Source organism: Orussus abietinus, unplaced genomic scaffold, assembly GCF_000612105.2.
Source record: "Orussus abietinus isolate OABI.00-Male unplaced genomic scaffold, Oabi_2.0 scaffold9, whole genome shotgun sequence".
NCBI lineage: Eukaryota > Metazoa > Arthropoda > Insecta > Hymenoptera > Orussidae > Orussus > Orussus abietinus.
Window position 1 is genome coordinate 922,043 of NW_019396004.1, and position 27,868 is coordinate 949,910.

The following is a 27,868-nucleotide window of genomic DNA, read 5'->3' on the forward strand; positions in this document are numbered from 1 at the left end:
ACCCCGGCGAGACGAAAGGATTAATTGGAGCACTTTTCGCCCTCCTCGGGAAGAGTGCCTCGGAGCGAGTCGAACTCTCTTCCGCGAGTGCATCGAGGAAGATGCTCCTCCGGAGATAAGGTCGGATGCTGCAGTAATATCGGAGTAACGGAGGCAGCCTACTCGGAGCGCGCCTCCTCCGGAGGACAGCCGGTGGATATCCATCGCGGATATATCGCGGGTGCATCCGAAGAGGGGGGGGGGGGGTCGGCGCGGCGGGATGCAGTGGGATGCAGGAGGATGCAGTGGGATGCGCCGGAGGAGGCCGTCACGGGTCACGAAACGAGTCTTTTCTCATCGCTGCTCTCGGCCACTCTCGGGCCCCGCCTGCGAGCCGCGCGAGAGAGAGGTCCGAGGCGGGTTACTATGAGAGGGAGAGAGACGCACCGAGGAACGCACTCGGTAGACGAGAAGAGCGAGTACCGAGCGAGTACTCGGCTCCCTCTGGACCAGAACCGGCCAGGGGGCAAGGGGGCAAGGGGGGAGGGCGCAAATCGATCGAATATAATAAAGAGAGAGTGCGAGCTGGGGTTAATCGATCGTCGGACTGATCGACATGTTCGATCAACGCGCGTGCGCGGACCCATTATCGGTTATCGGCCGTGTAGGACCGAGTCGGGGCTTCGAGGACGAGATCGGATGCTTTTTAGGAAAGGAGAAGAAAATTACGTTAAGGATGAGGGAATAAAAAATTGGCCCGATTAGATGTCGAGCCAAATCTCGACTTACGGTGTCTTCAATTGGTCGGTGACTTACGTCGGCGATTAATCCCGGAGTGGAGAGCCGAGAATCGGAAAGTCGCGATTAGGGACGATGACGGCCCTCCGGAGGTGATGGAGGGTAAGAAGGAGACGCGGAGAGCGGAAGAGAGAGAGAGAGAGAGGGAGAGTACACGGAATGCCTCACACGTGGTGCACATCCGCAAGTGCACACGGACATGGGACATGGACGGATCTAAAAGATCCACCAGTGGCTCGATATCAGGTGAAACTGAGCACGAAATTTGGGGAGTCTCCCTCGGGAATGATAAATGCCACCACCAAAGGGTTATCCCCCGTCCGCGATGCAACTAGGGAAAGGCAACTAGGGGAAGATTCGGTCCAGGAGGGAGCGCGAAGTCGCTGCCCTCGGCCCACCTTGACTAACGCTTTTAATGGCCCATCTTCGTTTCCCTTCCCCTCCGCGCCGGCTCGCTTGATAAGGCATTTACACCGAGGAGAAATGGAGGAGGTGCCGGGAGAGCCGTCACCGTCCATTCGATATTTTCGCCGGTCGATCCGCGTAATAAGTTCCTGGTTCCCGGTTCACGGTTCGTCGGCTCCGAAGGGGTTATCGCGTTACGCGATCGGCAGGTACGAAATGACCGTCGCGGAATACCTCGGCGTGTACACGTCCGTTACGCTCCCCCCACGTCCCCCAGAGAAGGAGAAGGCGAGCGGGGGGCCTTTCACCCGAGGCGTGGTGCAATACGCGGGGCATTGCAATTACGCCTTCGGAAAAATCGCCCCGCAACGATACACACCGATTCCGCCGGTTCTAATTATCCCCCCGGGTTCCGGGGGCCCTGTGCCCCCCTCCTAGCCCCCTACCCCGGGGACCTAGGGCCCCGACACGCGAGCGACTCGTGCCCCTCCCGAGATGGTCGCCTCCCCTTTCCATCTGGGCAAGACAGGTGTTGGGTGTCTCCGATGGCGGCGTTATCAATGGCGATCTTATCGATCGATCGGGCTGATTGATATCCGTGCGACCGGTTCTGTATTCGAGATCTGGAATTGCAGCTCCGGGGTAATTGGATTAAATAGGGGGTCGAGTGGGGCCCGATAGAGAGGGAGGAGTAAGTGATAAGAAGTTGCCCCGGCGTTATCAGGGGACTCTTTTTTTTTTTTGTTTTTGAGAGGGGAACGTCCGATTTCCACCGGACTCGATCGAGGATCCGATCGACATTCGAGGGGGAAATCGGGCCGAAGGGGAGAGGACCTGGACGTGGACCCGGAGAACCGATCGGACGTTTTTTCCTTGGACGGAATTAATGGCCGCCGACATGGCGCACGGCCCCGGGATAAGATCGGCGCTCCCCGGCTGTGACCGACGCCGCTGCTCCGATGATTAAATCGCGATGATATCTCGACGGATGTCGGTAGCAACGGCCCAGCGGACGGATTTATGATTCCGCGAGCTCGCCCGATCCGAGGCCGAACCGGGATCGGTTTTTGTCCCAATCGCTGCTCCGCGAGACGGCCCCTCTCCCGCCTCGCGCGGAACTCGAGCCCCCAGGGCTCTCGTATCGACAGCTATCGAAAACTCCTTCGGACAAAAGTTGTTCCCCCCATCGTGACGGAGAACTTTCGTAAGGGACGCGTTCCGGTATCTCGAAGCGGCTAGGTCGGAGACGAGCGCGAGCCAGCTGGGGCTTCGGAGCGCCACCCAGAAGACGCGGCGCGCCGCACCATTAATCGCAATTTTCCGGCCGACCGGCGCTCGCCACGGGAAATCTCCTCGGACGAAAAGTGCCGGGAAGGTTACGACGGGGAACTTTCGTAGGGGGGATTTTTCCGCACCTCGAAGAGCGGCCGCGTTAAAAGCGAACAGGGAGCGGAGGAGCTCCCACGGAGCGCGCGGCTGCCGCGGATGCGCCTCGCGGTTACGGGGCTTACGGCGTAATGGCGGGGCATTAAAACAGGGGGGGCCGGGGGGCGGCGATGTTACCATTTTCCAGGGCCCTCGTTCCCCGGGCTCGTCGGCGCGTGCAAGTGCGCCGGTTGTTTTGCAGATGCATAAATTCGATAAGGCCGCCCCTCGGGGCGGACGCGTAACGAGAGCTTTAGCGCGCTCCCGCGTTCGGAGCTCCTTAACGGGGACAAATATTCCGAAGGTCGTTGCGCATAATGTCGGCCGCCGTTTCGCCTGGATATATATGCGCCGTTTATGCAGCAGGAGCCTCCTCGTTTCCAGGCCGTCGAGCGCCCTTCCTTCCACCTCTTCTCGGCCCCTCACCTGACGGACGGCTCGACTCACCTGTTGTTTCGACGACTTCGGACCCTGCCTCATGATCTCGATCGGCTCCGGGATCGACGGCTTCCCGAGGTACCAATCCTCCCGAGGATTATATTCGTCCAGGAGGCTCAGCAATCGGGGAACGTTCACGTAGTTGTCGTCGTCGAAGTGGCAGAACCACCTGGAAAAAGTGAAAGAAAAATACCTCATCAGACAGTCACTCGGGATCATGAAAAGTAACAACGCAACCGGGTCAGATTCTCGGTCACGGATTAAATGAATCCCTTCGTTGCTCCGAATTTCCGCGTTTTCCGGCTTTTCCATGCTCTCCGCACTTGCCGCATTTTCCCAGGAACCCGACTGCAGGTCAGGTGCGTCCGTGGAACAGATGGGAACGGGAGGGAAAAGGAGGTGGTCCGAGCAGGAAGTCAGCGCGAGGAACGGTTCTGCCAGCCGCGGTGCACTATTAACGCGCGGCGCATCCTGGGTGCATCCTCGGCGCATCCGCGGGTGGCCGGTGCTTCCTAAGCGTCGTTAACGGGCCGGCCCCGCCCCGACGAGAGTCGAGTCCCGGTAATCGCAGCGAAAAGGAAGGAGGAAAAATACCCAACGAGGAGAAGTCCCGAGTCCCTCCCTGGAGGATGCACCGAATTGCGATTGAAACGCAGTATCAAAAAAAAAAAAAAAAATAAATAAAATAATCGAGTTCGGTCTCCCAATAAAATTCCTGGATTTTCCACCCCCTCTTTCCCGTGCGATTTTCTTCCCTCCTTTCCTTAGGGAGAGGAAGGTTCGTTGCCTCCAAGGGAGAGTGCACTCCGGCGAGCTTAAGCCGCCCCTCGTGGCGGCCTTAATTTCGAGGGGAACCGGAAGCACCTGGGGCGTGGAATCGAGAAGTCGACTCGCGTGGAAGCGTGCATCGAGTGCATTCGATGCACTGGGTCGCCACCCCTCAGGGGGATCCCCGCGCGTGTCGGCGTCAATTCCATTGTCTGGGCACACACGTGGACGCCCGCTCGCGTGCACGTGTCTTCACGGAAAAGTGGACGTACACCCGCGTACGAAGGTGCACGTGTCCGCGTGTGGTCACCCTCTGGCCATCGGGACGGAAAAAGTGCTCGTGGGAAAGGCGGCTCCCCGGCTAGCCGACACGCGACCAAGGGTAGTGGATTTGCGCGTCGAGGGGGTGCGTCCCACCGAGGCCCCCCATTACCTCGAGGGGGCGGCAGGCCGGCTTGTGGGAATGGATTTTCGGGGGCATTCCCAGACCGGGCGATCAGCGATCAGCAATCAGCAACCATGACGATATGACATCACGGATAGAACCAGCGTCGGCGTGAAATCGGCGCCGAATGCAACCTCCCATGAAAATCCCGAATGAATGCCCCAGTCACTACATAACCTCCAAAGACGGATCGCCCATGCCGGAGCGATCAGGAAATTATCCGAGTTTCGATGAATCGAGAGAAAAAAAAAAAAAAAAGAACACCTTCATCGCCCAGAGATCCACGTGCAATGGCATCTAAAATTCTGTCCATTCCCCCTGGACCCGTTGATAACGTAATCGGCCTTCGGGATCAAGGAGGAAAGGAAGAGCAGGGGGGAACAGGGGGGACACGAGGAGGAAGGTCGATTTCTGGGAGAAGAAGCAATTAGCCGAGGCACTTGTGAATAATTCAGGGGGCCGTGTGTCGCCCAGCGGGCCCCGGGTCCCTGGGCCGTTAAAAAGCGATCGCGCGGGGCCCGTGAGGGGGGGTCAGAGGGGGTAGATTTACTGCCTTACCCCGGCTTGTCTCTTGGGAACCCGCCTTTCGGTTAATAAGGTGAATTTTAATTAGCAAGGCCCCGTGTCTCTCCTTAGCGTTGATTGGCGGAGGGCCCCCCTCGTATGTGGGGCCCCGTGTACCCACGTCCTATAAACACGGGCCCCGGGTATATATGTATATATGCACATCGCAGCCTATCTTCCCCTGATATCTCTCCATGCATGTTCCTCGGAATCCTTGCAAGGGGCCCGGGGGGTTTAGACCCCCCACCGCCCCCCTCTTCGCCTCTTCTTGGACTCCGAGGATTCCCGCAATTTGGCACCTGTTACTCGAGCTCGTTACTCGAGTTAAAAGAGTCGCTTTAATTCGATGACTTTTCGAAGAGGGGGGCCCCCCATTTTTTATTTTCACAGGGGTCAAGGGCTGGCGTGTGCCGGGGCCCGTGGGCGTGGTACGCGTGTATACACGGTTGGGAACCGGCACCGATCACCGGCACCGATCACGACAGATCGATCGCGCCCACGGTCGCGATAATTATCGACGATCGGCGCCGATCGAGCGTAATTACCGGCGGATCCGCGGCCCACCTGGGGCCCCTGATAACGATAAGCGAGTCTTACGCGGGTCTTTCGTCTTCCTCCAAGTGTCTCGGTCCTCTCGTTTAATGGTTTTAATTTTTTTTCTTCTTTTTCTCTCCCCCTTCGTTATCGGGAATTCCCGCTACACGCGGAAGTTCGTCTCGATGGGATCGGCCGTGCAGAAAGAGCCGGGGCACTCGGCCGTGCACAAGGGGCGATTATGCCTGCACGGTGCGCGAGTAATCTCACCTGTTGCACGCCGGGGGGAGGATCGATCAGGGGGGGGATTTCGTATCCCGATTTGCCGGGGCAACGAGTCTCGTTTAACGAGACCCTCGCAGGGTCCCCCGTGTGCGGAAAATCCGGGGAATCAACGCAGGAGAGGCGAAGGGGTTAAAAAGGAAGAACGCCCCCCACGGCATGCCGACTGCCGTGGAAAATCCCAGTTTTCCTATTCTTCCGCGGTATTAATATTTTTTATGATACGGGGTGCCGGCGAGATTTTTTTTTTCCGAGGGAGGTAGAGGGGATCCGGGGGGTTCCGGGGGATATTTCGGCCCTAAGGCCCCAGGAGCTGACGTTAATAGCGGACCGATGACTGGGCTCGCGTGGAGACGTCTCTCGACTCCTCTCCGGCGACCGTGGCGACCTCGCCGGGAGCGTGGGCGAACCAGAAGGCGCGCGACGCCTCGTTATTTCTAGGTTAGGTGCGATCGCGTGCGCGCGTGCGCCACTCGCCGACACGCCGCCCTCGGTAACGGGATAATTGCGAAACCGCGCGACTGAGAGGTTAACTCGCGCGATAACAGGATAAGACCCGTCGTGGGAGGGGAGAGAAAGAGGAGAAGAAAAGAAAAAAAATGGACGTCTCGGTCTCGAGGTTAGGTTTTCACGGATTTTCTATGTGTAGGTTCAGGGTCTATGCTTTCTGCGTTGCGTATACGGGGTTTCGTTGCTTGTAAGAAATCACGACTGCGAGGTTACTTTGCGTGAAAGTGGCCGAGAGTATTTTTAAAAGGGGGGCGTCGTTACGGACGGCCGAGCCCAAAACGGGCCCCGGGTAGGGCCCAACCCTCGGGGAAGAGCTGTCTCCGGTTGCGGCTCGTCCGCGTCGAGTTACCGCCGATAAATCGACGCTTCCGGTTCCACCTGGACGAGCAGCGCCACCTACGGGTCGCGGATCGGGTGACGATCGGCGCGCCCGCAAGATGTCGCCGGTGGCGATGCCCCCCCCCCCCCGGTTCTTCGGCGACGTTTTCTCCGCGGGTCGGTTTTTCTCCCGGGAGTTTTCTCTCGTTTCCGTTCGCCGGCCCCGGGGCCGCTGAGACCGCTCGAGCGAAGCCCCCAGGGCCCATTGGGCCCGTTGGGAACGAAGAAAGACTTCCGGCGGTCGTCGCTTTTAAATCCCTAGAAAAGGATTTTAATTTGGGCCCGTAAGGCCCCGACAAAAATTCCCAATCCCCGATAAGGCCCCGACGTTTCCCAACCTCTCGGCGAGGTTTCCGCCGCGGAATGCACGGCGATAAAAAGACAGCGACCTCGTAACCGTAATTAAGGGACTCGGCATCCGAGGGATGGGAGTTACGCGGCTATGGGGCCCAACTCCCTAGGCGTCACGGACAATTTAACGGGGCCCCCCTGCGTTTACGTTCCCGCTCCCCGATCCCGGGACCGGTGTTTCCTCGCTCGGTGCGTAATTACGATTTTATTTCAGAGACGGGCCCCGGAGCCCTCCTTCGGGCCCCGCGCGGTCATTTTCCCCCCCGCGGTAATCCGCCGACAGCGCCCCTGGCGGTGGCGTCATTTAGTTACCACAACCGGCTTTCTCTCTCCTCCTCTTATAACGTGCAACCTATGCAGTGATTGACTCGAGCGATCCACGGGGGGATCACGAGGCCCAGCTGACGGGCCCATTTATACGACAAAAGGGGGGATAAAGAGGAACAAGTGCAACGAAATTCCCTGTAAAAGATTACGAGAGGGGTTGGGGAAGACGAGGGTTGCGGTGGATCGCTCCCTGAGAGGTCGTCGATCTAATCGCCCGCGCGATGAGGCGACGTTTGGGGCCCCTCGCGTGGGCCCAAGTCGAGGAGAGGGGCCCGATGGATGCCGTTGGATCTCCGCCGGCGATACAGGGGCATTATGCGCGTTTACATTCTGATTGGCCGGGCCGATACAACGGAAAGATGCTCGCCGCGCCTCCCGAGATAACCCACTGGTGGGCCTTATGGCCCGGGGCCCGTTCCTCCTCCCGGTCCCTTTGTTCGATCCCGTCTCTCCGTACGCGTACGCGCAATTAAAACAGTATCGAGGGGAGCTTTCGGCGGCGACCTCCTTGACGGAGATCGAAGACTGGTCCGGGCCCCGTTTCCGCGGACGGCGACCGGCCGAGCGTTGGGCCCCGGCCCTGGTTTAATAATCAATAATTTCCTCGCATCCAGGAGCCCCTGAGGGCTGCACGTGTACGGACCGTGCCGCGATCGTGCCCGCCATGGTCGGCGCTGCAAAGGTTTAGACCGCCCATCGGCTGGCGGGCCCATGGCGAGCCCGATCGGGCCCAACGTCAACGGGTTCTCTGGCAGAGGGCCCAACGAGAAACGCGCGGCGTCTCTTCGGCATCGTTTTACATTCGACAAACGAGAGATGTACGCGCCGTGGCGCGCGCTCGCCCCCGACGTAGGGCCCACTTCGGGCCCAGAATCAACCCCGCTCGGTAATCGATAATCGGCCAGGAAACGTTTCGACGGAGCGCCCGCTCCACTCGAGCCGTAAAAAGGGCCGTAAAGGCTTTTAAGATTTTATTCCCATGGCTTAGGGTTGTACCAGGGGCCTGAATTAATTTGCGTACGTACCCTGTGGGTAGTACTCCATCACAGAATTTTTTAATTGGGGAACAAGTTAGCATGGAGAAAGCGCTTAATTTCCCCGTTCATTTTATTTGATCGTGCCGAAGTGGTCGGGGCAGGTTAACAAAAGTCGTAAAGGGACCGCAGGAGTCGGGCCTCGGCCAATTGGGGCCCCTCCTTGGGCCCCTCGGGATGGGGGCAGGTGTCAGGTGCAAAATCTGCATCCCGCCATACAGGTTGCACCGTCTTCACGCGAACCTCGCGACGCCGGGCCTGCTCGGGCCCGCAGAAACCCTGGGCCCAAATGGGCGTGGGGCTGAACCGCCCTCCCGGGGGAACCGCGGGTCCCGGGCGTCCCCCGCGGGTCGTCGTTCCCCGTTCGTGCAGGACGACGTTAGGACGAGCGCTAATGGAAGCGCTCGCGAGGCCAAATTATAGCGCCGAGCGGGCCCAGGGCCGGTCAAGGCCCGGGGCCCTACGGGTCCCGAGTGAGTTCTCCTTTCCGATCCCATAAACGAACCCATGGCGAGCCAAGACCGGCCAGCGACGAGCAAAACCGAGCTTAGCCTTAATCCTGCACTTTTTACACCGACCGGCACTCCGGAGCAAGAGCAACCCTCGAAAACCCTGAAATATACAAGACCAAGACCGAAGGGCACACAAGAGAAATATCCGTTCACCAAGAGTCCCCACTTGGGACTTCGCAAATGGGACCATCGGGAACCGGAGAGAAACCAGAAGGACGTCGTTCTGGGTCGACGTTTTTTGGGGCCAGCTCTGACCACCGGGGACTTTTTCTCGACACTCGATACCTCGCCCGACGTATCGACCGCAGGATTTCTTCGTAACCCCGGAGAGGGATTCCGTTACAAGCGGGCCCCGACCACGAGAGGCCTTCCCAGGACCCGGGGCCCAGGACGGCAGATCCGCCCTCCCTCGGAAGAGACCCTGGAGCGACTCCTCGAGTCAGCGATCGCGCGTCCCGCCCTGAGGCGGCGCGCCGGATGCGCCAATGAAGAGCGCCAACGAGCCGCTTCCGGGGCCGACGCGGAACGCAGACGGAGAGAAACCGGCCGCGCGTCCAGGAGGCCAAAAAGTCCCGTCGCCGTTAGGGGATCCTGGATCGAGGCGACCCGGAAATCCGCCCTGGGTGCCGGAACCCGATCGAGCGGCACGTCGAGTCGCTGCCAGGGGCCTCAAGAGGGGGTCCCGGGGGAACAGGGACCTCCTGGGTGTGGGGATAGGGACGTTCACCGGGGCCGATCGGGAGCTGCGGATCGAATCTTGTCGCCCACTGTACATACTCCAGTCCGCCCACGGAGTGCCTCTCAATGGGATCATTCACGAGCGGAGCGTTTCCGCCAGGCCGGCACGAGCATGGCGGATTAACGGATGAAAAACGAGCATTAACGCTGCCCCCTCCCGAGGGATCCGCATTGGACCCGCCGTTGACCGGAACGAGGGCCCTGGTGATCTTCGAGTCGGGTCTCTGGACCATCGTCCCGTAAGTTGGGCTTCTAGATGGAACCTCCACTCGCTAGAGAACGGATCATTGATGATCAAGAGCAAGACCTTCATGCAAAACCAGGATCGAGATCGACGTTGCTCATCACCATCCCCGGGAATGCTTCCCGATCCTCTGTTTTGGTCTGACGCGAAATCGCGGAAGGCCCTCGGTCACGGTCTCGGTCCCGGATGATGGTCGAATCCCGTCGATCAGGGAACCCATGGCTCGCGAGCACACCTCATAAAGCACGGGGTATGCGCCCGCAGGACGGAATCCCGTCACGGTGCCCGAGCTCCTCCATGCCGGGGATCGCTTCCTGAATACTCCGGAGGCGCTCGAGGAAGCTAACATTCCTGGCGGAGCTGGCTTGATACCGATATCCCGAATGCGTCGGAGTCCAGGCTTCCTCTCCTGGACGCTCCATCAGAGCTCGAGATTAACCCCGGATCTGGATTCGAATTTTCGCGGGCTTCCATTTACCGGAGGATTTTTGGAAGACGTCCTCTCGAAGATTTTTCCTGGGTCCAGGAGAGGTTCCTCGGAGCATCGGTCCCTGGTTCGAGAGGATCCAATCCCGACCCCGCCGCGTCCAGGACGCGAGATGGGTGCCATTAGTCACGGCCAGGAGAGGCACGGGTATTACAGGTAACGACGGGAGGAGCAGCGCGCGGAGCCCCTCCGGGTGAAGCCTGGATGGCCAGCCTAGAAAACGCGAACGCCTTGGAGAACCGCCGCCCTGGAGAGCGTTTCTTGCCGGACTCGGTTACCGGCCCCTGCGGAGACGACCTCGTTGAGAGGTCCCCGAGAGGATCTTCCCGGGCGGTCTCGTCCTAACCTCGATTCAGTTTCTTCCTAACCTCGATTCGGTTCCGCCCTCCCCTCGGACTTCCATCTCAGGAGTCCCGAGCGGCAAGCTGGAAGATTTCCAACCGACCTCGAATTTTCCTCCATTTCCAATTTCCCTGGATCGACCCAATCTAGGTGGAGTCTCGCGCCAAGTACGAAATGATACCCAGCTCCCGAAGGAAGGATCAGGATTTTCTCCAGGGGAGGGTCGGGTCGCGACCTCGCGGCCCTTGATAAGTCCTATCGGGACGGTTTCATCTGGTTGGAAGGAGAATTACGAGGCGAGTCCCAGGGACCGGGAGCTGATCGGCGATACTCTCGGTATGTACACCTCGGATAATACCGGTATTGGGGTAATACGAAGTACACGAGGGCATCCGGTCGCGCCTTCGGGCTGCGAGAGTCCGGTCTTCTCCGTGTCCAGGAGGAGATGCTCCAACAAAGATGCGCGACCACCAACCGCGCTACCAAAAAGGAAGGGAAGGAGGGAACACGCAGCTTCCCCGACACCAGGTCGGGGAGAAAATATCGATTTTTTACCCTCACCGTGCTCTCTTTTGTAAGTCATACCCTAACCTCCTCCTCGGACACCGAGAAGAAAAATGAAAAAAAAATGTATAGTCAACCTCCCTCTCTCAAGAGCTCTCGAGCGAAGTGTCCGCGCCTCGCGTAAGGGTCATTTTCCCGGATAAGGACCTCGGAGTCTGACCCTTACGGGATCCGAGGTTGATAGGACTCGGTCGCGGCAATCAATCCGCGATACCGCAGTAAGGATACCGGTATTACCATTAAGTAGTGCGAAATCGACGATCGCGTCCGGTCGCGCCTTAAGCCGACTAGTCCAGTCTCTCTTCTTCTGGTGTCCCCCCCCTCATCTCCTGATCTCCCGCTTCCCCTCCGGAGTTCATAATCGGGAGCTCGATTCTTAATTACGCGCCGACCAGCAGCTGTCGATAAGGAGGTCGGATCGGCCTTATCGAGCCTGTCCGAGGTTCCTGGTGTGCGTTAAGTCGTCCCCGAAGGAGCAACTCGAGGGGAAGACGTCCGGTATTAACGGATCTGTCGTTGCGTGCGTAAATCGGAGGGGGCATCTCTTCTTCCCATTTCTCGATTTTCCCCGTACCCCGGATACTTTCGTCGGACGATAATCGTCGACTCGACGCGATGTTAACGGACGTCGGGCACATTTTACAAACCGATCGGCCGACACGCACGAGGACGTAGGGATTTATTTTCCCCCGGCCAACGGCCGGGGCACGATTCCGCTTGCGATAAGCGCGGGCATTTCCTCGTGCGAGGTGTCATTAGAAAGCAGCCAATATCTCGATACTTTATATCACCGAGTTGAGATATAAGCCGCGAAGGACGTCGAAGACCGTTAAACCGCGTATAGAGACACGTGCGTATCGGGTACGCTCTTGGCGAGGGACTCTACCGGGCAGTTCATCTGCATGCACGCGACGCCACTTTTTCCAGGAGCGCATCCGGCCCCGGGGGCAGATCTAGAGCTCCTCTTCGGCCAAGAGAGTCGAACTCGTATAACGAGCCATCGACTCGTCCAGCTCGCAGCAAGAAGAAGCCCATAAATCGACGCGAAATTGCCGGTGCTTGTGTTGCTCGTGTCTAACCGTTCAATGGAAATACACTCGCAAATAGATAATTTTCCTCGGTCGTGGAATTTCTTTTCCCCGACAAAAAATTGTCAAAAAGAAGAATGTACTTGGCGCGGGTCTCTACTTCGTCGCTCTGACTCCTGGTGGACGTCTAGACGCGGTTGGGACCTTTGGCTAACGCAACGCGATTATGGATCACTTCGACAAGAGTGCAGTTGCGGTTGCAGTCGCTGCAGCAACCAAGTGCAAAAATTGCCCTGTTAGGGCGTTTGCATCCGCAAAAATCGTACTTGGCGCGGGACCCTACTTCGTCGCTCGGACTTCTGGTGGACATGCAGACGCGGTTGGGAGCCTTTGGATAACGCACCGCGATTACGGATCACGAGAGTCCCACCTGCGGTTGCAGTCGCGGCTGCAACCAACTGCAAAAAGCGCCCCGTTAGGGCGTTTGCATGGCCGCAGTGCACGGCGCATCGGAACGCGTCATCCGATCGCCGACTCGGTGTCAGGTGCAAACCTGTTTTTCGCAGGACCTCCTCTCAGGACCTCTTCCCCGGAAGGTGCGCTCGTCCATTCGCTCCCTTGGCCCTTCTCGTCCCTCTTCGCGTCGAGTTTCGCGTATCTCGGACCCTCGAGACTCCACGGTTTCGTGAAAAGTGAGATACAGCAAGATAGGGTAAAATTATTTTACATTAGTTTAAATTAATTCACATTACTTTGGACTACTTTCGGTCAGGTTAGACCGCGAAATCGAGCCAACCCGAGGGTTCTAAAAAATGAAACGGAATCCATTCCCCGCACCATCAATCTCTCCTCTACGTCGCCGCGAATCCTCGCCAATGTCGAGTCGCGAGTCCAAGTGCGGTGCCTCGGTGAGCGAAGTATCGGTCAAAATAAATCAATTGACGCCGATTGACCGATGGCCTGTCAAGAGGGGGAGAGCTAATCGCGAAGAGGCGCGACAAGCCGCGGATTCGCTGCTGGTCCGGTCCGTTGCCCCCCTGGGGGAGGTTCGAATAGGTCGGTTTTGGTCCCGTTTCGATAAATCGGACCGCATGATAAATCGTAGGTGCGGAGAGGGAACCCGTCCCCGGAGATAATTGCGACGAGCGCGAGGAGCGTGTCGACGGAGAGAGAAAATAAGAAAATAAAAGAGGAAAAGAAACACCGGTCGGTCGTTCGCAAAACAGTGTTTCCGCGCAATGTCGAGCCCCACGAAAAGCGAGGCCGATCAAATTCCCGGGGCGTCTGCAATGTTTTTTTTTCTTCCCCAGGGACCCGCTCCCCCTCTTCCCCTTCATTCGTCGAAGGACGCTCCCCGACGGTGCGCGCCGACTACGTGCACGTCATGAGCGAGCGAATGCCCCCCCCCCTGCGCAGGTGCACCGTCTACCTGCGTGGGCGCCTCCTCCTGGGATACGTGACTCGGTTTCGGGATGGGCGCCTCCACCTCGTCGGGAATACAAAAAGCTACGGGGACACAAAAGGCGGAAAAGCGCGAGACCCCTCGGCTTTCTCGAGCCGCGCGACGCCGGGCAGAATAATATCCATTGTGTCGCGGAATACCCGCGGAATGCCCGCGGAGGAGTTCCGTCGACTCCCCCCACTAGGTAGAAACCCAGGCCGAGAGTTGATCGTGGATAACGGATGATAACGGGGGAGAGTACGAGGGACAACGGCGAGGCCGCATCCCGGGTCGGCGGCGGTTTCGCGAAATTATTCCGGCGCCCACTCGGCCGCCTCTGATTGGGCCCAATTGTCGTCCCGAGTGCAATTAACGGGCCGCTCTCCTAATTGCCGACGTACGGTCATCTAGAGGAACGGCCGCCTCGGACGAGGAAGCGAGGACCGAGTGCCGAGAGGTGGAGGCGCGTCCCCCAGGACTCGGCATCCGCGCAATTATGGCAGGATTGACGGCTTAATGGAGGCCATGGGCCCCATGGAAGCCTCGAGAGAGACTCCCCGAGGAGAGTGCCGGGCCCGGCTTCCCGAATGATAATCGAGCCCCCCCTCCTTTGAGCTCATCCCGCGATCCGCGAGTAACTCGCGGATTAAATGACGCGGGGGATAAGAAAAAAAAAACGGAGAGAGAGAGAAAGGGGGAGAGGGTGATTTTTATTGCAGCCCGGTGCTCCGAGCGTCTTTTGCGCGGACTGGTTCGTAATCCGAGAAATCCAAGGGGCCCAACGGGGCCCATCGGGGCCCTACTCCTCCCCTCCCTTTGGAATCGGAGCGAACGATCGCTCGATCTCGTTCTCCCGCTATTTCCTTTCGAGAACCTGCCCCCGATCGGGGAAAACTCTTGGCCTCCCCTGCAGGTGGAAGTTGGGCCCGATGCCCCGTCTTATCTCCGGGCCCTTTTCCAATTTATATATATTTTTTTTTTCTCTCCCCCTTAGAGTTAAAGGGGAAGGGAGGAGGGAATCCTTTTGTGACGGCGGACAAAAGTGCGGAATACACGGCGGAGAAGACGAGGGGATAATAACCCGAGCAGGGCCCGCGCGTTCGACGGGGTACGTAAGGCCCCGGCCGTCGGGCCCCGTGAGTGGACGATTCAATCTCCGGGGCCCCAGAAATGGGACGGGGAGAGAGAAAGACAGAGAGAGATGAGGCAGGACAGGGCCGAAGAGAGTGTCTCGGATGTCGCGCATGCGGGCCCCTCGAGTGGACCCATTCAGCCCCCCGAATGGGCCTCAATGGGCCCTCGGAGACGAGCTTTCCCCGGCCGCCGAACTCTGGCGGTATAAAATTCAAATTGTCGAAAATAGACGAGGCTCGTCGGAATTTAGGCTAATTAAATATCGACCGCGGTTAGCTCGACATTTCTAGGGTCGATCCACCGTCAGGCCCCGATCGTCGGAAGGACGCGTGCGCGCGCAAAGAAAAAAATAATAAAAAAAAAATCCGTGAACAAGCAAACCGATTTTCAAGAGTAGCCGATAAATCCTGAGAATTTCCCATGGAGTCGCTCCTCCCAGAAGCCGCGTTCCCAGGAAAATCGCTCGTCGCTTCTGTTTGTTTCCGTAAGGGGGTCATCCCGTGTGAAGGCTCTTTTTTCACGCTTTTTTCCCGAATTTTTTTTTTAGCGAACTAAATAAACATACAACTGCGAACTTTTACCGCCTCTCTATTGTGTTTGTACCTGTTTGTATTGAAAGGGCCCAGATAAGAAACCGAAGCGCTGTCACTTCCGACTTGGAATATCGACAAATCACTTTACCTACATATTCTACACTATATTCGGATGCAATTGTGCAAGAAAAAAAAAAGTTGGATTTTTTGAACAATCACACGGGAACCCCCTTAAGCGGCGCCCTCGGGTCCCGAGGGCCTCGGTCCCTTTTTCGGGCCCGAAGGCCTCTCGGAAGTGTCCTCGCACCTGAGGCGACTCCCCAGGGAGTCGCGGAGGTTAGAAAAATCGGACCCCAAGGTGGCACGGCCCATTAGGGCTTGTTTTCACAGGTGACCCTGGGGAGTGACGTAACGATATTTCGGGAAGGCGCCTCGGCGACGAGTCGCCGCCGGGTCCTATGAATTATTCCGGGAACGTAGCGTCGAAATTCAACGCGGTGGCGCGCGATGACGACAAAAGGAAGGAAAAAGAGATCGAGGCGATCGGGCATTTAAGGCCGGTGTCTCGTGGCGGGAGCTTTGGCGTGGGAAGCGGCGAGTTCCGAGGCGATCGCGGATAGAATCCCGAGTGTACTTGGCGCGAGACTCTACCCAGCTGTTTTTTACACGAGATAATAATATCGGTGACAAGGCTCGGAGGAGTGGGATCATTCCCGAGGTATTCCTCGAGGCTAGGGTCCAGAAAAGTACCCACAAGTCCCCCCAAAGGCCCAAAAAGGCCCAGAAAATGGGACCGCGCCACGCGACCGACTTCTCGTTAGCGAAACGGGCCCCGTTAATTGAACGGTCCGCCCTGAGAAACATTTTCCTGTAGCTTATCTCCGATCTAGCCGGGCTCGCGTTAAATCCTCGAATGGGTCCGTCAGTCCCAGATGACTATCGGCCGATCTCGCCGGTTTGGGCCCGCCTCGGGGGCCCTAATCCATCCGCGCGGCGAACGAACGCGGATCGACGCGGATCAACTTGGAGGGACGTTATCCGCGATCCGTCGAAATAGGCCCGACCCCCCTCCCAGGGGGAATGAAGTCGGCGGTCCGAAAAAAAAAAAATGATCCTCCATCCGGAACGGGCCCATCGCGGGTCTCGTCGATCCGACCTCGTCACGGATTACGGGGACAACGCGATATGGCGCGGTAATGGGCCGCGATTAATCTCGCGGACCATCGCGATAATTCGGGGCCCGATTAATGGGCCCGACCGAGCCCTCGAAGCGACAAGTCCTTCCTTTCGATTTACCAAGACTGACGGACGACCCGTCGAGTCCTTCCGGGACCTCCTCGACTCGCCCCCCCAAAAAGTTGGGCCCTATCATTTCGCAAGATTTCTTAAACCTATACCGGACCGATCGGATAGTAATTGTCCACTCACTTTCTGCCACTCTCCAGGTACTTGTCGAACTCGACCGACATCTTGCAGTTTAGGGCCTGCCTGAAGTAAGTCGGCGGGCACTTGGTGTTGATCATGTGGCCGTCTAGAGGGAAAGAAGATATAAGAAATTGATATTGGAAGCCTCGAAGAGAAACGAGATCCTCGTTTTCGAGGCGAGGTGGTTACGCGAAGAGGGATGAGAGGAAGGGTTAGATCCTCTAAAGGGGGGAGGGAGGAAAAATCGAAGGTGAAGACGACAGAGGAGGGCGGAGGTCAGAAGTCAGGTGTAGCCGAAGGTTCGCGTGCTCCCCCTCCGACCTTAATCTCCCCGTAACATCCTGCACCGGTGTCTCTTCCCCGAGGTCGCGAAATCGCCTCTTCCCCTTTCCTCCTCCCCCCCTACCGGTAGAGTTCAAGTTCAAGGTTGACCCGAAACCGGACCCTGGCCTTGACCCTCTTCTCCTAAGGCCCGAAACAGGTGTCTACGTATCGCGGCGCAAGTGGCGAATGATCCTCGAACTCCCCTTTTTTTTTCCCCACAGATTCGCGTGCACATCCACATGTGTGCATAAATATACATAAATATACATAAATATCCATATACCACCCCCCGCAGTGAAACCGGGAGAGCTCTATCAGAGGATTAATCGAAAGCAGAGAAAAGAGGGAGGAAGAGATATCCTCCCCTCCCGCCGATTTAAAAGTGACCCCCTTTCGTTTCCTCGATTCGTCCTCGTGGGGGAGAGGAAGGGTTAAAAAAAAAAAAGGGAAGGAGCCGCAACCGAGGAGGAGGTCCTCGTTAGAGCGCGAGCGCACTCGCGTAACGAGACCGTTCCACTTACCGGTCTGGTTCTGGAAGTACTGGTCATCCTTGTCGGTGAAGAACCACGTCTGGAATCATAAGAAACGACACCGGTCACTCGGTAATCCAGGACGCCCTCGAAAGTCGGGAAAGGAGAGGCTCGCGTGACAGGTAAACAACGGGGACAATCGGTCGCTTATCAGTAGGCGATAGTTAATTAAGACTTCCCACGTCCTCCCATATACCATCCACCTTGACCCCCGTACTATCTGGAATAATTGTTTAACAATCATCCCATGGAATTTCAAGGGGCCCTTATCAGCAAGCTCGGGCACTCGGCGCCTCCGACAAAGTCTGCCCCTCATCTTTTCGCCCTCTTCGGGGCTCGTCTTATCCCGTCAGCGGATATAAACTGGCCGAGTGAAATGCCCGAGTTACCACTTGTCGGTTCGTTCGCGGCTAGCGCGGTACATCCTCCAGGAAATTTACGAGGGCTTTTATCGAATCCCTAACCACTGGTTTTAGAGTCGGCTCTTTCCCTCCCTTTCCTCCGCCGTCGACGAATCGTCCTTACGAGAGCCCCAGCTCGTAGTCGGTTGCACATGTCAGGGTGGCCCTATTTTTAGGAGCGTTTAGAGGCCCTTCGGGCCCTCCTCGTCAAGTGGGCGACGTCGCGACGCGACCATTTAGAGTCGGTCCTCCGTCGAGAGGACGATTTTCCTGACGATCTCCAGATCAACTCGAAAAGTAAATGTACACTTGTTGCGATTTTTCCGATTTTTTTTTTTCTCCGGGAGACAAGAAAATATGAATTTTTTTTTTTTTTCATAATTTTTCACGATCCCTCTTGGTCCTAGTTTCTCTCTTCAGAGCGAAGAGGCCACCGAGAGACGAGGAATCCCTATCGCTATGACGAAAGACCCGCAAGGACGAGATCAGGGAAACCGAACCCTCGGTCTCGGCGTTCTCGGAAGGGAAGAAAATCCTCCTCCGAGGTGGAGGGGAACCCGAGACCCGACACGAGAGGAACACACGTCGCGACGTCACGCAACGCTCGGCCGAATAACCCGGCCTAATTGCGGCGATCAGTGCGGTCTATTTTTGCGCGCCTCCTCGAGCGAATGTCCGCTCGTCATATTCCTCGTGTCCTCCTCTTCTAGGTTCCTCCTCCCATATTTTATCATTCCCATCCAAGAAGCAATTCCAAGGAGCCCCGATAACGTCGATCCGATTAGACCAAGACTTGACCAGGGTATATCTCGGTGCCTCCGAAGAAGAGTCAGGAAGCGAAAGGGACGAGGTGAAAAAAAGAAAAGAGCGCAAGGGGTCCCGGAAAAATGGCAGACGCGAGAATAGGGGGGTCGCGTCCCGCCGTTCGAAATAGTCGGCGTAATTGGCCAATTTCGGGCCCCGGGCCCCGAAATTGGGACCCGGGGCCGAGTCACTCCGCATAATGGCCGGCACCATCGGGGGGGGGAGAAAAGAAAGCGGATTGACAGCGAATTCCTTCCCCCTCGTCGATAGAATTCCACCTCCGCCCGGGGATCCCTTTGAAACCCTGGGCCCATTTCCCTCCCCAAGTCCCATTTCCTCGCTTTAAGGGCTAGGTTCCAGGGTAAAAAAAAAAATATATAAAATAGAAGAACATCAAAGAGGAGTCGAAAACCACGACGAGGACGCTCGGCGTCTACTCGCTCCGGTTACACCGCTCGCGTCCGCGATAATTCCGGAGTGTCGGCAATTTCGCGGCCGTCCAATTGGCCAGCTCCAGCTGTCCCCGGCTCGGGCTTATTCGTCGCAATTAATAATCCACTGCGCTTCCTAGAGCCGCTCCTTTCCTCCATATACCGAGGGTCCGCGTCCTTGGCGCGTCGTGGACGCGAGAAAGCCCCCGCGCGGTAGCTCCTTCGACGGGCCCATTCCCCCTCAAGAACCAGGGCCCAAAAGAAAAGAAAGGAAACTTTCCAAACACCCCGACTACCCGATTCGAGGGCCTGGAATTAACGTCCAGGACTTAGGTTTCCCAGTTAAGGACCCTGTGGGGGCGTTAATGGGGTCTTCCTAAGGCCCCGTCGGGGGGCCCGTCGATTATTAACGCGGATCGTTAAAGCGGTAGGCGGGCATTAGCGCCCTTAACGGAGCCGCTTAAATCCCCGGAACGACTGCGCACACCTTGTCGCCCCACCTGCGCCCTGGACGAGGGACTTGGCACCTCCTAGCTACCTGCAGGTGGGCCCTGCCCCCCCACTGGGCCCAAGGAGATCGGTCGGGCTAGGCCACGCCGCCCAAATTTCGCGCGTTTCCGGTTTCCTTCTCCACCTTGTCCGTAAACCGAGACCTTGACTTTTACCCCCGGGTAATGATGGAAATGAGGTAAACGCTCGAGACGATCTACGCGATCGTTGGGCCCGATCGGTGACGCTTCGACGAACCTGCTTCCTGGCGAGCTGGAACCAGGTGGCGATGACGACGGGGAGCCTGGAGCGATGATAACGATGCGTCGTCTTGACGCTTATGAAGACGTCGTCGAGGTCCGTCGCGAACGGCGCGACCGTCGCGGGGGCGAGGGGCGGAGTGGTGCCCTCGGGCCCCCTTTGGGCCCCCCGGAGCCCCAGGCCCCGGTGGCACCGGGCGACCGGCTCGCTTGCCCCCTCCTTGTCCTCCAGCGCCATCTTTAATCCACCGGAAAACCAATTGAATCCGATTAATCGATCGAGCGCGATCAACGACCGGCTTCGTTGCGGGAGATATCCTTTAAATATCCAAAGAGTCCCAAAACTGTGTACGTGTATAAGTGTCTAGATATTTATGGGATATATGCCCTCTCGCTCGTCGGTTAGCATATTTATCACCGACTCGACTTTGCCCTGCTCGCATTAACGGGCCCAATAATTGATCGGTCCGCGCATCGGAGATGCACCTGCATCCGGCCGCGTCGGATAGCGCATGAGGTATCGGCGTATACGATAAGGCCCAAAAAAAAAAAAAACGCGATGGGATTGGGAGAGTCGATCGATCGAAATCCCCCGGTGAAACGCATCGGTGCGTCTATCCGGTGCACCTGCGCGCAGGTCGTCGCTCGGCGGAGTAACGACCGGGGCCCGTCGAGGAGGCCCGGATTTTTTCTACGATTTTGCCCCTTGGGACCGACGAGCGAGAGAGTCGACGTACGGGGTGGAGAATAAAAAAGCGCGTTCGAGAAGGGTCGAGGGCACGAACACTCCCGTGAGGGCCAAGGGGCCTCACCTGTCCTGGGGTGACCGCGTGGTAGAGCAGCACGGTGGCGTAGGCGGTAGCGAGGACCAGGGCGAGGGCCTGGAGGCCTCTCCGGGTGGGCAGGGACCGCGACATCTTCTGGGTCGCGGGCCCCGACGTCAGGGGGGGGCCTAGCCCCGCTAAGGCGCGCCCGACATCGTCCGGGGCCCCGGGGCCCTGCGCGGGCCTGACCGTGAAAGCGCGATCCCCCGTGAGTCTCTCCTCATCCAGCATCGATGGCGACCCCGTGCCCCCCGGGGCCCCGTCAGGCCCCTGCGAGGGCCTCGAAGAAGAGCTCGAGGTCGCGCGACGCGTGCCCCTGATTTCCCGATCGGGGCCCACTTGTTCCTCCTCCGATACGAACCGATATGGCGCTATATCCTTCGATTGTTATGTACGGTGTAAGCAGGCTCGTTGATTATTATCACTCGGGACGGTCGACGGTAACCGGAAGGCGCTCGAACTCGCGGGGGGCCTTATCGGGCCCCTTTCGCAACGTGGGCGGCAGCGAGGGCCCCGATGCTCGCGGAGCGACGTCCTACTCGGCGCGCGTCGGACTACCGACTGAACGCGTGGAGCGTGGCGCGGCCGGCCTGCACTGTAAACACACTTTCGAGGGCGCGGGGAAGGGGCGGCCCCTAGAGGGGGCACTTTCGGAAGCGACGAGTGTCCGCTACACCACTCGCTCCGCCGCGCGCGCCCCTGCCGGCTCCCGGCCGAGGCGCGACGCGCGCTCGCCCGGAGGCCGCTTTTTGCCCTTCCTTTTGCGCGAATATGAGACCGGTCCGACCGCGATGAGATTTCGGAGATATGATTTTGCACGAACGATGCTTCGCTTCTTACGAAGGAATTTCGTCCCCCGATTCTCGTACGGAATTTAATACTCGGTTTTTCTGGGACCTGAAGAAATGAGAAGTGGAATACTTGGGGGACGTGTTATGTCAAGCTTCCAGGAAATTTCTCGGGAAATTCACGTCGTCTATTGAGGTGTCAAGCTTGGAGACGTGGGGAGGGGTATTTTCGATTTCGAAAATGTAATTCTAGGGAGGAGGGATAAAGGATTGTTTCTTTTACGTGTATTAATCTATATGCGGGGACTGCAAGTATCCGATTAGTGGAATAACCTCTGCACTTAATAAACGAGTTTGAATAGGCTGTAGGATAATTTGGTTCGTGAAAAAAGGTTTCTCCAACCGAAGATGGCGCTAGGGTGTAACGGTACTTGATACATCGATCGACGTTTCTTTTGCCAGACAGACAGCGCCATCTTGCAGGCGGAATTAATATTACTATGCAGCTGGGCTCTACTTTATCCATGTTAAAAAAAATGTCTAGATACGCTTAACCTTATCTTCGGTCGATCTTAATTCCGTTTACGTAGGAATTGTACGATAGCGCCATGTCGAAAAAAAATATGTCACGTAAAACCCGTTTTTTTAGCATTTTCACAGCAGTCGCAGATCCTGAGGAGCTTTAAGTTATTAAATCATTACACGGGATTAAGAAGAGCGGAGGTGGATTTCTATCAATCGTAATATCACGCGCGTAAAGAAATAAAATTAAAGCGAGTAAGTAGACCCGTTGAAAACTACGAAAACGGTTTTTCCTTAGTTCACCTATGGCCGGTATTTTCTTCGTATTCTACGTAATCCAGATTTCTAGAATGCGACATTTACGCAGAAGCCTTACTCATCGATCCCTCGTCCGAAACTATTGGCAAGTATCGGCTTAGAAGTGAGATCCAATTTTACCTGGTGACTAAAAAGTATCAGAATATAAAGTTGAACAAAGAACCGATGTTGGTCAGTAGTTAACAGGTTGAGCTGTAGTACGGTATGAAACGGGCCACAGCTGCGCGTACAAGGTTAGATTTGATTACTGTTCTTTGAGGGCGTGTACCATCTGTGTATTTATTCTCACACCCGAGCAGGAAGTTTTATCATAGCGTGACGTGAAACGCGATTTCTAATTAGTCATTCGCAGGGGACTCTAGAAGCTAGTCATCCTCTTTCCAGTTTCCTCTCAAGAAATTAACTTAATTGTATTATCCAATTTCAGGCAATACTGGTAGGAGCTACTTATCGAGAGAAACTTAAACGTAAGATTCCTCCGACAAATATCTCCACGTTCGTTATCGCACTTGAATGACTGCAGCGACGAGTCATGAATTTTATCTGTTGCAGATATTGTTCGAGGAACTGCTGCTCCTGTGTCAGATATCAAACATGAGTTACGGGTATCAGGTAAATATGACTTGATATCAGTGGTTTGTAGTTTAGATACTATAGATGTTTGTTAAATGTGCACGAGAGTCCAAAAGGAAGGATAAAAAAATATTAATCAATGTTGTGAATAAAAGGGGCCACCGATAACACCGTTTCCGGGACAGAAACCACCGATGTCGTTTGGTGCTCCTCCTGGCGCACCTTCTGCCCCTGGTGCTCCACCTTACCCTCACTCTGGCAATTTTGGATTCGCTTCTCCCCCGACATCGTTTGGCATGCCGCAACCGTATACCCCAGCCCCTTATCCTAATCAACCAAGTCCATATCCACCTCAATCCAGTCCTTATCCACCTCAGTGTAGTCCATATCCTGCCCATTCTAGTGTTTATCCTGCACAGCCTTCTCCGTATCCCATGCAATCTGGCTCGCAAGTTCCACAGAGCGGTGGATACAGCTCTCCTCCTGCTGCCTCTCCTTATCCTATTCCGAATACACACGGAGGGCACTCGTATCCCACCCAGCCTCCGAGTGGTCCTTATTCCCAGCCACAAAATCCTGGTGCTTATCCTAATTTAAATATGGGCTCCAATGTGCCTGAATATCCAGGAGGCAATATGCCGGCTCCTTATCCGAACAGTTCCTGTCCCTATTCCGGAAGTGGGTATCCCGGGGGCCAGGGGATAGGAGGTGCCCAACCTTATCCGAGAGGCAATGCATCTTCGATACCTCCTCGGAGTGCCAACCTGTCCCCTGGGATGACCCACAATAAGCCTAAGGTGAGACCATCATCCAGAGCTTTTTCATTAATTGAAAAAGAGACAGTCGCTTTTCTCAAGATACATTAAGACGAATTTGCTCAGCAGTTTTTCTACTTTAATGATTTACTTAAGGATAATTTCTATTGCTACAGCTGTCACCCACTGTTGTGCCCTATGATGCCTTCGATCCTCGAGCGGATGCCGAAGCTCTGCGAAAGGCAATGAAAGGGTTCGGCACTGATGAGAAGACTATCATCAATGTATTGGCAAACCGCAACAACCTGCAGCGTCAAGAAATCGCTTCACAGTTTAAAACTCTCTATGGGAAAGTAAGGGAAACCTGATTATTGAAAGAAATTCTTCATGTTATTCACTATTTTTATTCCCTCAGGATTTGATTAAGGATTTGAAGTCAGAGCTGTCGGGTAACTTTGAAAACCTAATTGTTGCCATGATGACTCCACTGCCGCAGTACTACGCAAAAGAATTACACGATGCGATGTCTGGAATAGGCACGGATGAATGTGTCCTCATCGAGGTTCTTTGCACTATGTCTAATCATGAGATTCGAGTGATTAAACAAGCCTATGAATCGAGTGAGCACATTTACTGCAATCGGGGTAAATGTTTATCTTCACAAATAGAACTTTTATAATTTATTCTAAAATTATTCAGTTTACGGAAGGAGCTTGGAAGACGATCTCATGGACGACACCTCCGGAAGCTTTAAGCGTCTAATGGTTTCTCTGTGCTGTGCAAACCGTGATGAATCATTTAATATCGATCCTGCTGCTGCGGCACAGGATGCCAGGGAGCTTCTCCAAGCAGGTACGTCCATTTTGTTTCAACCATAGTAAAGTGTCACATAAAATTTTTTAAATAATTCCAGGGGAGCTACGCTTTGGAACCGACGAGTCGACGTTCAATGCAATTTTGGTACAAAGAAACGCCGCACAGTTAAAGCAGATTTTCTATGAGTACGAGAACATAACAGGTCATGGCATCGAAGAAGCCATCGAGAACGAATTCTCTGGGGACATCAAGAAAGGTCTCCTCGCCATCGGTAAGTCACACTTATGAATAAATATAACTAACCTCCCATTAAGCAATAAATATTTCCTATAATGCAACATTTCCTTAACCTATTTCCAGTGAAGTGCGTTAAGAACAGACCAGGTTTCTTTGCCGAACAACTCTACAAGAGTATGAAAGGTTTTGGGACCGATGATCGACGTCTCATTCGTCTTGTAGTAACTCGTTCCGAAGTCGACATGGGGGAAATAAAGGAATCCTTCCAACAACAATATGGACAATCATTGGAAAATTTCATATCGGTTTGTCCATGCACAATATAGAATTTTCTTCTTACATTTTTCTATAATAAATAATTGTTCAATCATTACTTTTCTTTTCTAGGATGACTGTTCCGGGCATTACAAGAAATGTCTTCTTGCATTGGTCTCCTAACTTGTCGTTCCTTCAAATTTTACTCAGCTCCATATATCTTAATCGTTGCATTTATTCGTCCTCGCTTGCGCGAAGTTCAAGACATTTATTCTGATTTTAGGAGTACGTAAAAAAATGGCATTAAAAATGTCATCGTTAGGTTACGATGCCAATTGTTTTGTGCCTAAATGTGACGACCTACTTTTTGGGAATTGAATGTGCCGTGATGTTCCTGTGTTAAAAAGCAGTGCCAATGTTGCATCTTAAAAGAAAGCAGTATTCCTTCTTCCCCGTGAAAAAACATATTTTTCTAAATGTTTTGGGTAATCACTGATTTATTGTTAAAGACAGACAGCGCTATTCACCTGCACATGCCTTAAGAATGTTTCTGTGATCCGAGTACAAATTGATGAATAATTATGGAATGTTGTGCTAATAATGATATTAAAAATATTCATTGGCGCAAAGTGAACTCGACCATAATTTAACAAAGAGCTGTCTGTCTTTGAAATTAATCGAGGGTACAGATCTGAAATGTTTATGGTCTCGATTCTTGTTTACGACTTGATAAGAGTTTACAAACTTTTAAAGTAAGAAACTGCACCTAGTTTGCTTCCAAGTATTGCAAAAATATGTTTACATTTTACAATATACATTTTACTGTGTGAATGTCTATATTATTCGACACAGAATGTGGATATTAAATGTATCTATCCAAGCCTACCTTAAAAAGAAAAGACATTATATTTGACTGTTTCAAACGTTAATAAATTATAATAAAAAGAATACCCTATTTTATTTCCACCGAAAATCCGAGAATTCATTAGGCAGGCAACTGAGCATGCTTCGCAAATTTGCAATTGCTGTGCGCACGCACCAGTCAAATTACAAGTGCTCAGACAAAATGTCAAATCGACTTGGCATCGGTCTGTTAATTTGCAGCGCAGTGTTTTTTGTATTTACAGCAGCAGATATAACTGAAGACAATTACGAAGGTGATTTTTACTTGGTATAACTGTTATCCGATCAATTTTAACCAGTCTACACCGATTGCGTCCGTTCCTAACCTATATTCGTAAGCTGTCACGATCCATCCACATACTCAAATAATTTTTACATTACCGTGGACAATACAAGTGACAGTTGGAAATACGACTAAGGGCCAGTAAATAAATGTCCCTCCAATATATTGCAGATGTGGGTGAAAGAGAAAAGTATGACCTATTAGATTTCCTGAAAGCATATGCCAGGAAACAGCAGGACCAACGAAGAGAAACTGAGAGGGAATATGAAACCTGGACAGGTCGATGGATGCCTGACAGGGCAGATGACCCAACACCACGTCCCAAGATCTTTCCAAAACAAAAAATTGATTCGGACTCGCAACATCAGATTCCAATGGATGTAATCCCAGGGTGCGACGATGGGAAGGTGCTCTATTTACCCTTCGGGCATCGAGCTTTGGGCTTCGACTTACCAACTGAAATTTTTTCTAGACTAATCTAACGATGGATTGGGATCATTCACCTGTAAATTACACTTGCTTTGGAAGAAAGATAATTCCAAGCTACGCTATTAAACCACAGATATACTGCGAGTCGATTCCAAAAATGTATAAAGCTGTACACGAATGTATGCAAGAAAAGATTGAATATTTGGATGATATTCCGTTATAGTAAGCAATACGTCACGCAGTAGTTTCCTGTAATAATTTCCCGTAATACCTAAGTGTTTATATTATATTTTAGTGGCACCCATAGGCCAGTATGGCCAGTCTACGGAGAGTACACTTTCGTACCAAAGCAGAGATGGCTTCATAGTTTAGAGGTAAAGATTATATACTTCTAGACACGAGTACTGAATTATCACCAAACGGAATAAAATAATCTCATGCAAAATACAATTATACACATTTTTCAGCATGGAGCCGTCGTCATGCTGTACCATCCTTGTGCCAATCCATTGGAAGTGAAACGTTTAAAGTCGCTGGTTTCTGAGTGTCTCTGGCGACATGTCATTTCCCCTTATCAACTTTTGGATGAGGATCGAGTCAGTTTCTAAATTTTATAGAACAATGTATTTTCACCTTCCAATTTATTTCTTTCTTGAGAAGTACTAAGAAGCTTTAATTTCTTTACAGCCCTTGGCTCTGCTCACGTGGGGATGTCGATTGACCATGTCATACGTTAATCCCTCACTGGTAAAGGATTTCATAAAAGAACACGCACTCCGCGGGCCCGAAGACATTTCCAGAGATGGAGAGTTCAAGGATGGTCTGTTTAGAAAAGCTAAAATTGTCTCAAACGCCGAAGATATCAGATTATGTCCAAGCGTTTAATTATCAATTATATAGATTACTATTTGATTAACCTGAATTTACCAGGATTGAAAAAAACACTATACTTTATGTTAGACATTATCTCCCATTAAGTCATATCAAAGCCATTTAATTAAATTATTCATTTCAAGTAGCGGCTTCTTTTTGATAGCGTTAGCTTTACATCTCCTTATTCAACATTGTCTTTGCCATTAGTAGAAATACATAGGATTCTTATCGTGCAGTCTCATAAATCGACGTCACTAGTTTTTTTTAATGATATAATGACTATAATAAACTATGTATGTACAATAAATGACTTATAGCTGTCACTTCATTGTCGAAGTTCCTCTCTTTCGGTTATTCAAATTCTAAT

General features: G+C 54.0%; 3 protein-coding genes across 11 annotated transcripts in view; 2 read left to right on the plus strand and 1 right to left on the minus strand.

Annotated features, from left to right (window-relative positions):
• The window catches only part of LOC105700786 (fringe glycosyltransferase), a 34,873-nt gene extending 13,581 nt beyond the window's left edge, over window positions 1-21,292 (minus strand). For both annotated transcript variants that reach the window (XM_012426945.1, XM_012426943.1), the window contains exons 1-5: window positions 20,738-21,292; window positions 19,924-20,163; window positions 17,532-17,580; window positions 16,690-16,792; window positions 3,055-3,214 (exon numbers count right to left, since the gene is read on the minus strand). In XM_012426945.1, the coding sequence (XP_012282368.1) occupies window positions 3,055-3,214; window positions 16,690-16,792; window positions 17,532-17,580; window positions 19,924-20,163; window positions 20,738-20,980 (795 nt within the window). In that variant the 5' untranslated portion in view covers window positions 20,981-21,292. The remainder of the gene's footprint in view (window positions 1-3,054; window positions 3,215-16,689; window positions 16,793-17,531; window positions 17,581-19,923; window positions 20,164-20,737) is intronic.
• An 868-nt stretch (window positions 21,293-22,160) lies between these two features.
• LOC105701036 (annexin B9) lies at window positions 22,161-25,961 on the plus strand. 8 transcript variants are annotated; one of them, XM_012427439.1, is made up of 11 exons: window positions 22,170-22,314; window positions 22,401-22,462; window positions 22,805-22,844; window positions 22,930-22,989; window positions 23,106-23,747; window positions 23,882-24,058; window positions 24,121-24,325; window positions 24,405-24,557; window positions 24,619-24,792; window positions 24,882-25,063; window positions 25,146-25,284. In XM_012427439.1, exons 4-11 carry the CDS (start codon window positions 22,972-22,974, stop codon window positions 25,194-25,196), a joined length of 1,602 nt encoding a protein of 533 aa, XP_012282862.1. In that variant the 5' UTR covers window positions 22,170-22,314; window positions 22,401-22,462; window positions 22,805-22,844; window positions 22,930-22,971; the 3' UTR covers window positions 25,197-25,284. The 8 variants fall into 8 exon arrangements, with proteins under 8 accessions (XP_012282858.1, XP_012282866.1, XP_012282862.1 ...); XM_012427435.2 differs by lacking the exon at window positions 22,401-22,462 and having other exon boundaries at window positions 22,161-22,314; XM_012427436.1 differs by lacking the exons at window positions 22,170-22,314; window positions 22,401-22,462 and adding an exon at window positions 22,469-22,610.
• Window positions 25,962-26,054: 93 nt separating this feature from the next.
• On the plus strand, window positions 26,055-27,824 carry LOC105700889. The gene is made up of 6 exons (XM_012427135.2): window positions 26,055-26,170; window positions 26,371-26,606; window positions 26,672-26,850; window positions 26,924-27,002; window positions 27,096-27,224; window positions 27,316-27,824. Exons 1-6 carry the CDS (start codon window positions 26,080-26,082, stop codon window positions 27,511-27,513), a joined length of 912 nt encoding a protein of 303 aa, XP_012282558.1. The 5' UTR covers window positions 26,055-26,079; the 3' UTR covers window positions 27,514-27,824.
• Window positions 27,825-27,868: the final 44 nt, after the last annotated feature.

What these genes read in the sequence shown, in the direction of transcription:
- LOC105701036 (XM_012427435.2), top strand. An exon ending in TGACCCACAATAAGCCTAAG is followed by an intron (nt 23,748 to 23,881) that starts GTGAGACCATCA and finishes CTATTGCTACAG; the next exon opens with CTGTCACCCACTGTTGTGCC. An exon ending in TAAACAAGCCTATGAATCGA is followed by an intron (nt 24,326 to 24,404) that starts GTGAGCACATTT and finishes AAAATTATTCAG; the next exon opens with TTTACGGAAGGAGCTTGGAA.
- LOC105700889 (XM_012427135.2), top strand. Translation starts at nt 26,080, where the DNA reads ATGTCAAATCGACTTGGCATCGGTCTGTTAATTTGCAGCGCAGTGTTT. An exon ending in AACTGAAGACAATTACGAAG is followed by an intron (nt 26,171 to 26,370) that starts GTGATTTTTACT and finishes AATATATTGCAG; the next exon opens with ATGTGGGTGAAAGAGAAAAG. An exon ending in AACTTTTGGATGAGGATCGA is followed by an intron (nt 27,225 to 27,315) that starts GTCAGTTTCTAA and finishes ATTTCTTTACAG; the next exon opens with CCCTTGGCTCTGCTCACGTG.